This window comes from Heterodontus francisci, chromosome 24, assembly GCF_036365525.1.
Source record: "Heterodontus francisci isolate sHetFra1 chromosome 24, sHetFra1.hap1, whole genome shotgun sequence".
NCBI classification, from domain to species: domain Eukaryota; kingdom Metazoa; phylum Chordata; class Chondrichthyes; order Heterodontiformes; family Heterodontidae; genus Heterodontus; species Heterodontus francisci.
Window position 1 is genome coordinate 12,804,280 of NC_090394.1, and position 14,910 is coordinate 12,819,189.

At 41.4% G+C, this 14,910-nt stretch overlaps 1 protein-coding gene across 8 annotated transcripts in view; it reads left to right on the forward strand.

Annotated features, from left to right (window-relative positions):
- LOC137383199 (katanin-interacting protein) overlaps nt 1-14,910 on the forward strand; it is a 234,788-nt gene that overhangs the window by 98,489 nt on the left and 121,389 nt on the right. For all 8 annotated transcript variants that reach the window (XR_010977350.1, XM_068055677.1, XM_068055676.1 and 5 more), the window contains 4 exons: nt 5,973-6,051; nt 9,554-9,778; nt 11,236-11,373; nt 13,469-14,543. Coding sequence is in view for 7 of the 8 variants with exons in the window: in XM_068055677.1 (XP_067911778.1) it covers nt 5,973-6,051; nt 9,554-9,778; nt 11,236-11,373; nt 13,469-14,543 (1,517 nt within the window). In the remaining variant the exon portion in view is untranslated. The remainder of the gene's footprint in view (nt 1-5,972; nt 6,052-9,553; nt 9,779-11,235; nt 11,374-13,468; nt 14,544-14,910) is intronic.

Genomic DNA, 14,910 nt, shown 5'->3' on the forward strand with positions numbered 1-14,910 from the left:
AGCTGTCCCATAGACTAGTCAAGGAACAGCCTGACATAGTCATACTCATGGAATCATACCTTACAGACAATGTCCCAGACACTGCCATCATCTTCCCTGGTTATGTCCTGTCCCACCGGCAGGACAGACCCACCAGACGTGGTGGCACAGTGGTATACAGTACGGAGGGAGTTGCCCTGGGAGTCCTCAATATCGACTCTGGACCCCATGAATTCTCATGGCATCAGATCAAACATGGACAAGGAAACCTACCGCCCTCCCTCAGCTGATGAGTCAGTACTCCTCCATGTTGAACAGCATTTGGAGGAAGCACTGAAGGTGGCGAGGGCACAAAATGTACTCTGGGTGGGAGAACTTCAATGTCCGTCACCAAGAGTGGCTCGGTAGCACCACGACTGACCGAGCTGGCCGATTCTTAAAGGTCATATCTGCTAGACTGGGTCTGCGGCAGGTGGTGAGGGAACCAACAAGAGGGGAAAACATACTTCACCTTGTCCTCACCAATCTGCCTGCCGCAGATGCATCTGTCCATGACAGTATTGGCAGGAGTGACCACCGCACAGTCCTTGTGGAGACGAAGCCCCGCCTTCACATTGAGGATACCCTCCATCATGTTGTGTGGCACTACCACCGTGCTAAATGGGATAGATTTCGAACAGATCTAGCAATGCAAAACTGGGCATCCATGAGGCACTGTGGGCCATCAGCAGCAGCAGAATTGTACTCAACCACAATCTGTAACCTCATGGCCCGGCATATCCCCCACTCTACCATTACCATCAAGTCGGGAGACCAACCCTGGTTCAATGAAGAGTGCAGGAGGGAATGCCAGGAGCAGCACCAGGCATACCTCAAAATGAGGTGTCAACCTGGTGAAGCTACAACACAGGACTATCTGCGTGCCAAACTGCGTAAGCAGCATGTTATAGACAGAGCTAAGCGATCCCATAACCAACGGATCAGATCTAAGCTCTGCAGTCCTGCCACATCCAGCCGTGAATGGTGGTGAACAATTAATCAACTAACTGGAGGAGGTGGCTCCACAAATATCCCCATCCTCAATGATGGGGGAGCCCAGCACATCAGTGCGAAAGATAAGGCTGAAGCATTTGCAACAATCTTCAGCCAGAAGTGCCGAGTTGATGATCCATCTCTGCCTCCTCCTGAAGTCCCCAGCATCACAGATGCCAGACTTCAGCCAATTCGATTCACTCCGTGTGATATCAAGAAACGACTGAAGGCACTGGACACTGCAAAAACTATGGGCTCTGACAATATTCCGGCAATGGTAATGAAGACCTGTGCTCCAGAACTTGCCGCTCCAGTCCAACCCGGCCAAGTACCGCCCCATCAGCCTACTCTCAATCATCAGTAAAGTGATGGAAGGTGTCATCAACAGTGCCAGCAAGCGGCACTTGCTTAGCAATAACCTGCTCAGTGACGCTCAGTTTGGGTTCCGCCAGGGCCACTCAGCTCCTGACCTCATTACAGCCTTAGTTCAAACATGGACAAAAGAGCTGAACTCAAGAGGTGAGGTGAGAGTGACTGCCCTTGACATCAAGGCAACATTTGACCGAGTATGGCATCAAGGAGCCCTAGCAAAACTGAGGTCAATGGGAATCAAGGGGAAAACGCTCCGCTGGCTGGAGTCATACCTAGCGCAAAGGAAGATGGTTGTGGTTGTTGGAGGTCAATCATCTGAGTTCCAGGACATCACTGCAGGAATTCCTCAGGGTAGTGTCCTAGGCCCAACCATCTTCAGCTGCTTCATCAATGACCTTCCTTCAATCATAAGGTCAGAAGTGGGGATGTTCGCTGATGATTGCACAATGTTCAGCACCATTCGTGACTCCTCAGATACTGAAGCAGTCCGTGTAGAAATGCAGCAAGACCCGGACAGTATCCAGGCTTGGGCTGATAAGTGACAAGTAACATTCGCGCCACACAAGTGCCAGGCAATGACCATCTCCAACAAAAGAGATTCTAACCATCTCCCCTTGACATTCAATGGCATTACCATCGCTGAATCCCCCACTATCAACATCCTAGGGGCTACCATTGACCAGAAACTGAACTGGAGTAGCCTTATAAATATCGTGACTACAAGAGCAGGTCAGAGGCTAGAAATCCTGAGGCGAGTAACTCACCTCCGACTCCCCAAAGCCTATCCGCCATCTGCAAGGCACAAGTCAGGAGTGTGATGGAATACTCTCCACTTGCCTGGATGGGTGCAGCTCCAACAACACTCAAGAAGCTCAACACCATCCAGGACAAAGCAGCCCGCTTGATTGGCACCCCATCTACAAACAGATGTACCGAGAGATTTGGGTGTTCAGGTCCATTGTTCCCTGAAGGTGGCAACGCAGGTCAATAGAGTGGTCAAGAAGGCATACGGCATGCTTTCCTTCATCGGACGGGGTATTGAGTACAAGAGTTGGCAGGTCATGTTACAGTTGTACAGGACTTTGGTTCGGCCACATTTGGAATACTGCGCGCAGTTCTGGTCGCCACATTACCAAAAGGATGTGGATGCTTTGGAGAGGGTGCAGAGGAGGTTCACCAGGATGTTGCCTGGTATGGAGGGCGCTAGCTATGAAGAGAGGTTGAGTTGATTAGGATTATTTTCATTAGAAAGACGGAGGTTGAGGGGGGACCTGATTGAGGTGTACAAAATCATGAGAGGTATAGACAGGGTGGATAGCAAGAAGCTTTTTCCCAGAGTGGAGGATTCAATTACAAGGGGACACGAGTTCAAAGTGAAAGGGGAAAAGTTTATGGGGGATATGCGTGGAAAATTCTTTACGCAGAGGGTGGTGGGTGCATGGAACGCATTGCCAGCGGAGGTGGTAGACGCGGGCACGATAGCGTCTTTTAAGATGTATCTAGGCAGATACATGAATGGGCAGGAAGTAAAGAGATACAGACCCTTAGAAAATAGGCGACAGGTTTAGGTAGAGGATTTGGATCGGCGTAGGCTTGGAGGGCCGAAGGGCCTGTTCCTGTGCTGTAATTTTCATTGTTCTTTGTTCTTCTTTATTCACTCCCTTCACCACCAATGCACAGTGGCAGCAGTGTGTACCATCTACAAGATGCAATGCAGTAACGCACCTAGGTTCCTTAGACAGCACCTTCCAAACCCGCGACCTCTACCAACTAGAAGGACAAGGGCAGCAATTGCATGGGAACACCACCAATTGCAATTTCCCCTCCAAGTCACACACCATCCTGACTTGGAACTATATCGCCGTTCCTTCACTGTCGCTGGGTCAAAATCCTGGAACTCCCTTCCTAACAGCACTGTGGGTCTACCTACCCCAAATGGACTGCAGCAGTTCAAGACGGCAGCTCACCACCACCTTCTCAAGGGCAATTAGAGATGGGCAATAAATGCTGGCCTGGCCAGCGACGCCCACATCCCATGAATGAATAAAAAAAAGTGATTCCCACCTTTGTAACTAAGCTTTTTAAATTTTCAATACTTAATTTATTAACTTATTGGGAGACATCTATTTGCTCTACAAACTCCTTAGCATTAAATATAACCATCAAACAGAAGAATACAAGCAAACCTGTTTGTTTATTTTTCCACAGTTTTGGAGGTCAATTTTCCTCCCACTTTCCAAATCTCTCATTTGTCTGGCGGTTCAGGTCCTGGCTTTGAGCCCCCAATTTGTTCTGGTCACATGGTGTGACGTGGGTGGTTCCCGCTTTTCAGATCCCCACCTGTCCACAGCAAGTGTATTTGTATTAGAGTTTAGCCCCTTGGTGTTTTATTTTTCAAATAAGAAGACAGCAGTAGATTTTCTTGTAGGTTTTAAAAACCGTGAGTCAGCTGTTTATTGATCAATACGCCTTATCCCAAAATTGTCACAACCGCATCCACTCACGTAGTCACTCGCATGCGCACACACACAGACACACACACATGCAGAAACAGATTGAGAAGGGAAAGAGGAAAGTGGTTTTTAATGGGGAAGAAAGGTTACTATAAACCTGTTGAATTCTCTTGAGAATCAAGTTGTAGATGGATGCAGACCTGAGGTGATTGTAGATTTCTTTCTTGATTGAAGGTTCTGTTGAAGACTGTGCTTACTTCTAGCTCTCACTGCTGTTTAATGTAAATGTCGGATTTTTTTTTAGCAGGGCATGTGCTGTTTGGCTTGCTGGAATGCCAGCTGTTACAAGCAGCTTCACCTTTTCTCTCTTCTCTCTCTCTCTCTCTAGCTGTCTTTTTGTTAAGGTAAAAGTGTGTTACCTCTCACCTGGTAGGAGACATATTCCTCTCTTTCCCTTGGTGATTGCACAATGGCCCAGGATGTGGCTGCTTCACACATCCTTTGTTTCAGAAGACATTCAATTCTGGAATGTTTTTAGGATCAGTCTAAGATGGGTTTCATTAACACCGTTTGGCTTTGAAGATTTGCGCTTTGTCTTTGTCAGCCACTTTGATTACACAAAAGGCCAATCCTCTTTCTTCGGTGGCCATTTTGGACTATAGTTAACTTTTTTAAAATAAACGTTCATTTTTTAAAGACCAAGTCCATTTTTCATAACTCTTCAGAGTTAGTGCATGATTGTTGTATCATCGCACTTCTGGTGTGCGTGACACTAGCTACTGACTCCATCCCTCTCCCTGGCAACAATCTGAGATTAAGCCAGTCTGTTCACAACCTTGGTGTCTCATTTGACCCCGAGATGAGCTTCCAACCTCATGTTCATGCCATCACTAAGACCTCCTATTTCCACCTCCGTGACATTGCCCAACTTCGGCCCTGTCTCAGCTCATCTGCTGCTGAAACTCTCATTCAAGTCTTTTTTATCTCTGGACTTGACTATTCCAACACACTCCTGGTTGGTCTCCCACATTCTGCTCTCTGTAAACTTGAGGTTATCCAAAACTCTGCTGCCCCTGTCTTAACTCGCACCAAATCCCATTTCCCTATCACCCCTGTGCTCGCTGACCTACATTGGCTCCCAGTCATGCAGTGTCTCTATTTTAAAATTCTCATCCTTGTTTTCAAACCCCTCCATGGCCTTGCCTCTCTCCATCTGTGTAATCTCCTCCAACCTCACAACCCTCCAGGATATCTGCGCTCCTGTAATTCTGGCCTCTGTGCATCCCTGATTTTAATCACTCCACCTTTGGTGACCGCTCCTTCAGCTGCCTAGGCCCCAGGCTCTGGAATACCCTCCCTTCACTTCTCCACCTCGCTTTCCTCCTTTAAGACACTCCTTACAGCCTGTTTGACCAAGCTTTTGGTTGTCTGGCCTAATATCTCCTTTTGTGACTCGGTGTCTTACTTTGTTTTATAATGCTCATGTGAAGTGCCTTGGGACATTTTATTATTTTAAAGATATTATATGTTACTTTTTCCTCTAAGTTCCTCACTCATAGTGCCTTGGTTACCCTCTATTTCTGGTGTGTAATTTGTGTCTTCTACTGTGAAAACAGACCCAAAGTATTTGTTCAGCCTATCTGCCATTTCCTCATTCCCCATGATAATTTCTCCAGTCTCTGCCTCTAAGGAACCAAAATTTACTTTAACTAGAATGGTCTGAGACAATGGAAAAGCATTTCAGCATGTCATTGGTAGGTAGGCATCAGTGGCTGGCAGGGAAAGCTGCTGGTTAGTGCTTGTTGCCACTATAAATGCCATATAGTTTGAGATTTAAAAATAAATGAAACTTTTTTTGGCCACACAGGCCATCCTTTGAAGCAGGTTGCACGCCTAACTTTGCTCCTTTTCATAGGATGTCAAAGTGCTGCAAAAGTTTGGCAGGAGGTGAAATGTAAAGCTATGGAATAGTTTAGGTCAGATGGTTTCACAGGTCGGCGCAACATCGAGGGCCGAAGGGCCTGTACTGTGCTGTAATGTTCTATGTTCTATGTATTGGGATACATACACATGTGATTGTGGAGTGTGTTACTATATTTGGATTTTAAGTTTTTTAACCATCTGTCTATTTTACAGTCAACAAAAGAAGCTTCTGAAAGAGTTGGAGAGAATTGAGGATCCTACCAATGATAGATCAAGTAACAGTATTTTAAAGGCAAGAAATGCACTAACTACTGAGGCACATGGCTTCAAACTCTTTTCTATTAAAATGCATCATTATATTACTGTGTAATCATAATCTCTGAGTTTTCTTAAAAGTAAAAATTTGAAGTCCTACAAAAAACGTACCCATAGAAAGCTTCTGTAAATGCAAAGCATTGGGTGCACTGGCTTACTCAGTTGAGGAAGGTTGTATTCTACTCCTGTTACATCACTGGAAGTAGATCTTATAATTAGACCTGCAATAATTTATTTTCTATAATTAGGACATGTGTTAATTACCCAGGATGCATTGTTTAACACAGTTGTTACACATTGTGCAATGAATTCTGGGGCATACAATCTAGAACCTAAACTATTTCAGTGAGTAATTTGTAGTGTAGATCAGCTGTGGGTGCAGATTTTGGCTTTACAGTTCTAAATGATTATATTTACAGGATTTGATGATAAAAGAACCAGAGGCTAACCATTCTATGATTCTACAAGGAGGTGGCCATTCAGCCCATCGAGTCTGTGTCGGCTCTTTCAAAGAGCAATCCACTTGGTTCCACTCCCCTATCTTTCCCCATATTCCTGCAATTCTTTCTCTTTCAAGTATTTATCCAGTTTCCTTTTGAAGGCTACTGTTGAAATTGTATCTACCACCCTTTTAGGCAGTGCATTCCAAATCCGAACCACTTGTGCATAAAAAGGTTTTTTCCACATGTTGCCTCTGGTTCTTTTATCAATCACCTTAAATCTGTGTCCTCTGGTTATCAACACTTCAGCCGCTAGAAACAGTTTCTGTTTACTTATCATTAGTCACGCTAAATATAAAAAGGACTGTCGGTCAACATTTTTTCCCACATGTATGAGGCACGTTGTGGAAAGTCGAAGGAAACTGTAACATCTGACAAAGCACATCCTGTAAATGCACTCAGTGGCTGGCCATTCTTTCAGTGGAGGTGGCCACCAGTGCAATTGCCTGAGACATGATGGCATTCATGCTAGAAATGGACTCCATTTTCTGTGCACTGTCTCTGGAAATTCTGATAGATGCACACACAGTTCCTGTTGCTGCTCCACAAGTACCTGTTTTGTGTATGACCCCCAAGGCTCAGCATCTGTGCCCCACTGAGCATAGCTTGAAGTGTTCTGCGCCCTCTTGACAGTGACTCTCCATTGTTGTCCCTGTCTCTGGCATCAGCATCTGCTCCTGCTCACATGTGATGTACTCCTCACCATGTGAAACCCTATCTATCTTAGAAGCTGGACCCACCGAGGTCTGTGTATCTGTGCTGGTGGAGGTTGCACAGGAGTCATGACTGTGTATCCTCAAAGTGCTGCTCCTCTGAGAACTCCACTGTCTCTTCCCTCATCATCTCTGTTGGGAGCTGCGAAACACCTGTGGGAAATGAAAGATATGAGTTAGTGTTGAGCCTAGGTGAAATTGGGTTCCAAGTTAGCAGAGTGCGGATCATGATGTTAAATGTATCGGTGACATCGCGTCAACATGAGTGACAGATAAGTGCCAAGTGCAGTGTAATCTCTAATGCTGTCACCAAGTCCCTGGGCCACCCCATCTCTCCATCGGCAATGGCCTGTACAGGTGTCACCCTGCCAATTTCCAGGGCTTCCTTGTCCATCAAGGTCTGGGTGTCCATGACTTAAGCTCCAGTTCTCTGTTGCTCTGAGTTGTAGGCTGTCCTCTCCTGCAATGAAAAAATACAGCTTTAGGAGTGTGAGGAGTTAACTGATTGTTGAGGATGGTAACTGTGAGAATTGGCAGCGAGAGGGCAATCCGCTGCTGACAGGCGCTTGAAGCTGCACCTTCTTGATGAGTCTGCCTGGCCTCCTGCGATCCTCAGGGAAGAGGACTTTTCTCCATGCCCTGACTATTGATTCATCACCTCCAATGATGACTCCATGAACTGGGGGACAGCCTTTCCACATCTTCCATCCATGCTGGCGCTCTTTCCTCCCTCACACTGCCTGCTTTTCTTCAAATAGTGCTGCCATTGAGAGGGTCCCTTTAAATAGAGATCCTTCATTGCTGCTTTTGATGTGTAATCCCACACGCCCTCCTTGATTGGTCGGGTAACCTGGAGGTGGGCGGATAATTAGGTGGGCTGGGAAAGAGTAAAGGCAAAGTGTCCAAATCAGAGTTGGGTTCCCGATTTGAAAATAGTCCTGCCATTCCAGCAGAGGTTAAGGTGAGAAAATTCCACCCCAAGATAACCACTTAGACCATGTGGAAAAATTTGTTCAGGTATTTGATTGGTTTTGTGCTAATTGCTTATCTGGAGCTTTGAGGAAAAGTAAAGGGAATGGATTGGTTTCATGATTGTTGATTAGAAGTTTTCCTTGTTTCCTAATGAGTGGAAATGGATTTTGATTGGTTCACCTTTAACCAATTATTAAAGCAAATGTGTTAACTCAGTAGATAATGATTAATTGAACCACTGTCAATTTTTGTTACTCTAGGAACATTTTTGAGGTATGACGTCTTTGCCGTGTGATTCGCTAAGACATGAGCTAGATGCAAGACTTTTTATTTTATAAATACTGTCCTTTTTCCAGGAAATGCCTTTGGCTAAAGCAAACTGTAACTCCAGGGTAATATAGGTCCTTATTTATTGTGTGAGAGTGGCAAAGGTGACACTGGGATGCTTCTGACAAAATTAAATTACTTAAAAGGGAAGTCTTTCCTTTGCAATTTTCTCTTTCCCCACTCCACCCTCGTTAATTTAATGTCGCCTAGTGCCAGACCACTGAAGTGATTTATGGAGAATGTTTGTTGGAAGAATTTATACAAAACAAGATGGGCAATCCTTTTAATGCCACCACCTTTGTAGCAGTTAACGTTTTAAACTGTGCAACAGCAAACTGAATCAAGGAGTACTTACTGTATTTTGTGAAGGAAAATAGCTATACAATTTTTTTTTTAAACTTGTGTTTATACATTACTTTTCACATCCTTAGGACATGCAAAGTACTTCCCTGTTAATGAATTACTTTTTGAAGTGTGCTCATTATTATTTTGCAGGCAAACATAGCAGTCAGTTTGTATATGGCAAGGTTCTACAAACAGCAATGAGATGAATAATCAATTAATCTGTTTTTGGTGGTGTTAGTTGAGAAGTAAATATTGTACCAGGAGATCGGGTGAACAGCCGTGCTGTTCTTGAAATAATGCCAGGGCTCTTTTACATCCACATGAATGGGCAGATAGGGCCTAGGTTCAACCAGTAACCTGAACGGCAGCACTTAGAATAATGCAGTATTCCCTCAGAACTACACTGTAATGTCAGCCTAGAGACCGAGAATTAAACATTATAGTAAAGGAAAAGTGGATGTTCACTGCTGTTGCACTAGATTCTTGATTTGCAGTAATCCAAACAAGAGCAAGTTTTTGTGGTTTTTATGTAGAGAAAACTTATAAATACATAAACTATGAAATAGTAACATTACTTCCAATTTTTAATAGTGAACAAGTATGCAACTTTTATTTTTGATAGACGCACCAGAATGTCGGCATATCAGGCAGCATACCAGTGAAAGACACTGTTTATGTCTCAATGGAAATTTTGTCGAATTGGGGCAACTTTGATAAAGTGGGCTTAACAGAAGTACAGTTTTTTGACCTAAAACATCAGAAGATTTTTGTTTCTCCTCATGATATTGATATCAGAAATGCACACACCCCTGGAAACTTGAATTCTTTAGTGAATGGAAAGACTAAGGTAAGCAGAAATTGATCTCAAACGCACAAGTTACATTGCGAGCAAACCGGCAAAATGCTTTTAACAATACCATATAAATTTTGGTTTCTGTAGATATAAATAATTCTTTGTTGATAAATTAGTGAAAAATCTCTGCAAACAAAATTGGGTTTTCTAGTTAAAATGAAATATTGGAACTGTTTTAAATTAAAAAGGACATGAAAATGGCTGTATATGACTGGCCGCTCTGTATCTACCAGATATTCACATCTATAGAATGCCATCCTCCACAAGAAATAGTTACATTCTTCCTCTCTTGTTTTATCCAATCTAATAGCGTTCAGTGTATTTAGTCTTTTAAAAACAAAGCAAGATGTGAGTTATAAAAACAGTATTCCTTAGCCTTCAGTAGAATATTAGAAGATTTCCAATTCAGGAGGACTGACGGCACATGACTGTTTCAATTATACCTCGATCATATCTAAATTAGAATATTTCTTTGTAAGACTATTGAACAATATGCTTTTGATCTTCATAGATGTCTGTCATTTATTAACTGTAAAAATATAATATAGTGTCTTTAATTCAATGTTTTGAAATACCATCATAAGATCCAAAACAGGAAAACTAATTCTATGAGATGACATTACTCTTGAAAGTCTATATTTAATTTGTTACAAATATTTGCTGAACACCTCACTAGCCAAAGCGATATTAGGCTAGGAATTAAAGCTTGGTCAAAGAGACTGGTTAAATAAGGGTGCTAAAAAGATGAGAGAGATGGAGAAGGTCATTGCTTTTCTTGTGTATTTGTCAGAACTTTGATATGTAAATTGATTTTGGGCGGCACAGTGGTTAGCACCGCAGCCTCACAGCTCCAGCGACCCGGGTTCAATTCTGGGTACTGCCTGTGCGGAGTTGGCAAGTTCCCCCTGTGACCGCGTGGGTTTTCGCCGGGTGCTCCGGTTTCCTCCCACAGCCAAAGACTTGCAGGTTGATAGGTAAATTGGCCATTATAAATTGCCCCTAGTATAGGTAGGTGGTAGGGGAATATAGGGACAGGTGGGGATGTGGTAGGAATATGGGATTAGTGTAGGATTAGTATAAATGGGTGGTTGATGGTCGGCACAGACTCGGTGGGCTGAAGGGCCTGTTTCAGTGCTGTATCTCAAAATAAATAAATAAAATAAAAATAAATAAATATGCATTCTAGACTTAATATTCAAAGTATAAATACTGATAAGACGGTGAATTGTAAAATGTACATTATTCCAATATTCTTGTAGCAGTTTACTATTGAAATAATTGCTTGTGGACATTCTACATTGGTTTCTATATTTCTTAATTTTTGGGTTTCTGATTTACTTATATTGGTTGTTTTGATTTTGTTTCTCACTCTGTCGTAATGTTTCCCCAAACATAAGCAAAGCTTAAATGTGGGGATGTTATCAAGATCTGTTCTTTTCCCCTTTTCATAGACCACGAAAGAACGTCACATGTGGACATGTCCATTCCGCCCACCAGTTCAATTATATTTTGTTGTACATAGCCCAAACAAGTCGTGTGACTTCGGTATTTCTAAGATCAAGATTTGGAATTATAACAGAAGCCTCAATGTAAGTTGCTTCTGAGTTTCTCCTACTGTTATGCAGATTGTAATAAGATGTGTTCTAGAAGGTAGACCTTCATTTCATATAGATTTACCAGTTAAGAAAATATGTGGAGTTTATAAACATGTATGAAAACATCACATGATGGGTGTGGTGGTGGAGGGGCACAAATCCTGCATTTTTTAAAACATGTAACTGACACTATAGATAAATGTAGTGGTGTAATAATTTTAATGCATGTTTTGCCTTACTATGGAATAAGTAATAGCATGCCTTGTAATGAATCCAAGTTCAGCCTTTTGACAGGATATATAAACAAGTAGAATGTAGAACAACAAGAGATTACCGCAGTGGATTATTGAGCTTTATCCTTATTTTACTTGCGCACAACCAATAGTAGTAATAGATTAAAATATTCCTTATCCCTACTTGAGGTACTAACATATGCAACAGAAATTGCAAATACTTTTTTTTATACTATATGAAGACATGAATGTTAAAAGCCTGCAAAAGAGTTTGGAACAATTTTGGTATGTATTGTAGATTAGATGCTTAAACCCAACAGATTGTTTTAAGGCTATGTCTTGCTGATGTAATCCGTTAGCGTTTTTAAGTTTCTGCTATTAACGTTAATCAATAAAATAATTGTACATTTCTTTGTTGATGCTTTTTAGCCTAATTATTTTCTGCAGCTTTAAGGCAGAAGAGTGAATTATATTTTATTAAACAGAAACAAGTAGAATTAGACATAGTTTTTATTTTTGTAAACTATAGGTCTCTATATATGAGTGACAAAATGCAAATTGTGGAAGTAATTAAGAGAATATTAAATGCTCAAGTTAAATTATTTCACAGTTCATATATTGTTACCAGTGTGAATTATGATATAGAATAAAAAGATCACAATCAAATAATTTCCAAACTTTATAATAGCCTGAGTTGCCTTCTGGGTATTTCTAGAAATGCTTATAAAACGGAAAATACTATATATCTTCAATGCGGCGAATTCTTAAACTTAATGGGAGTCAGGCAGAGTACAGGCAGTAGCATAGTCAGAGGACTGGGCGCCAATCAACCTGTCCTGTTTAAATTTAAAAGAAAATCAAATTCTCAGCCATTGTAAAATGTTTCCTTTGGTTAAGAAATTGATTTTTTTTTAAGTTTGCAGCTAGCATTAGAAAATGTAAATAGAAACTACATAAAATGTGGTTGCTCTTAATGAGAACATTGGAGCCACTAATGTGATCAATATGATTTGTGATATGAAATTAAGATAGGACAATATGATAGAAGTGTTTTAAAGTTATTTTTTTTAAAAAAGAAACAACTAGATTGAAGCAGATTGGCTCCAGCAATTGAATGGTCATGAATGAGGGACTGTAGATACAAGATTAAAGTTAAGAAATGTTAAGGAAAATTTAAGAGAGGTGGTGGCATAGTGGTAATACATAGACTAGTAATCCAGAGCCCAGGCTAATGCTCTGGGGACATGGGTTCAAATCCCACCACAGCAGATAGTGAAATTTGAATTCAATTAATAAATCTGGAATTAAAAGTCATCCTAATGGTGACCATGAAACCATTGTCAATTATTGTAAAAATACATCTGGTTCACTATTGTCCTTTAGGGAAGGAAATTGGCTGTCCTTACCTGGTCTGGCCTACATGTGACTCCAGACCCACAGCAATGTGGTTTTGGCCTAGCAAGCCACTCAGTTCAAGGGCAATTAGGGATGGGCAATAAATGCTGGCCTAGCCAGCGACACATCCCACAAAAACAAATATAAAAAAATAAATAAAACTTAGAATAGAGTGTGAAAATTCTTTGCAAAATTCTGATGCCATGGGATTTATTTCCAGGGTTAGTTGTTGCATCAGAAACTTTGTCAACGTTCAAGATTAATTTGGTTAGGTGGTTGGAAAAATAGGGGATATTGGAACAGCGTATGTGAATGTGGTTAGAACTATTTGTTTGCATGGAGGATGAACACCAACAGGGACTGGATGAGTCAAATGGCCTGTTTTCCAGTTATAATGTCTGTGTATTTCTATAAATAACAAGTTACATGAATCGCTTTCAGTCTCTCAATTCTTCATTTAGGAGCTTGATGTTGGGGCAAGGACAGTAAGGATTTATGTGGATAGTAACCTGGTTTATGAAGAAGATCTTGAAAAAGGCTGTGGAAATCAAGTGTTTGACTATAGTACAACCATTGACCTGAGACCCAGCAAAAGAGAAGCTATATTTGATACTTCCAGTGGGAGTGATATGGAAGAGCAAACTGAAGAAATTGAGAGCTCAGTAAGAGACCTTAGCATTGAGATTCCAGAACAAGCAAGTTCCTCATTCTTTCTAAATTCAAAGTTAGATAATAAGAGAAATGCATTTGATGCTTCCAGTGAGAGTGATACAGAAGAGCAAGCTAAAGAAATTGAGAGCTCGAAAAGAAACCTTCCACAGCAAGCAAGTTCCTCAATTTTTTTTAATTCATACTTAGACAATAAGAAAAATACATTAATTTATTCAATTGACTCACCAAAGAGTAGAATTCCTGCCTCGGAGGAAGACTTAAGGTCAACAGCCCCAATTTCACTTGAGGAGTCACTCTTGCGGATAAATGTTTCAGAAACCGAAAGGGAGGGAGAAGAGATTAATTCTGATGAAGAGCTAGTCATGAAAGACCAGCTGGAAAAATTAACTGGAAAGAAAATAACAGAAATGTCATCAGTTTCAAAAGTACCATCATGGTTAAAATCGCCAGAGAAAGAAAAACCTAAGAAAAGTAAACGTAAAAAGCCTCCGTGGTTCAGTGATGAGTCACTCGTAGATTTAAGAATTGATAATTCAACTGAAACTAATGAGGCCAATTGTAATTGGCCGAATCTGTCTGATTCTTCTAGAAGTCACAAAAATACCATTGGTGCAAATGACAAGATCTTAAATTGCAGCAGGAAAATGTTAGTCAACCCGCATGCAAAGGGCAAAAAACTTACTGATGGAAGTTATTTAGACTTTCTGGACAACTTCAAAGAAAGTGACTATTATATGCCTTCATCGCTGGAAGAAGAGAATCAAAGAGCTGATTGCCCTGCCAGTGGAAGGAGAAGCTCTTTGAAGAGTGCAAGAAATAAAGAACGACTAAATATTAATGACACTGAAGAACTGCTTAAAATAGGTACAGTATGTTTATCATCTGTCATTTAAATGTTTTTATTCTTAAAAATCAATTAACATCTAGTGGATAAGGTTGGTCAGCTACAAGTACCATTTGCCATGGGGAATATGATGTAGTGGCAATAACAGAAACTTGGCTTAAAAATGGTGAGGACTTGGCGCTTGATATTCAAGGATACAAAGTGTTCAGAAAAGATGGGGAAGGAAAAAAGGGAAATAGGGTGGCAATACTAATTAGGGAAGACATTGCAGTGTTGGAAAGAGAGGATGTCCTTGAGGGGGCAGGGACAGAATCCTTTTGGTTAAGAGTTGAGAAGCAAAAAGGGGATGATCAGGCTACTGGGCCTCCAAATAGTGAGAGATAGAGG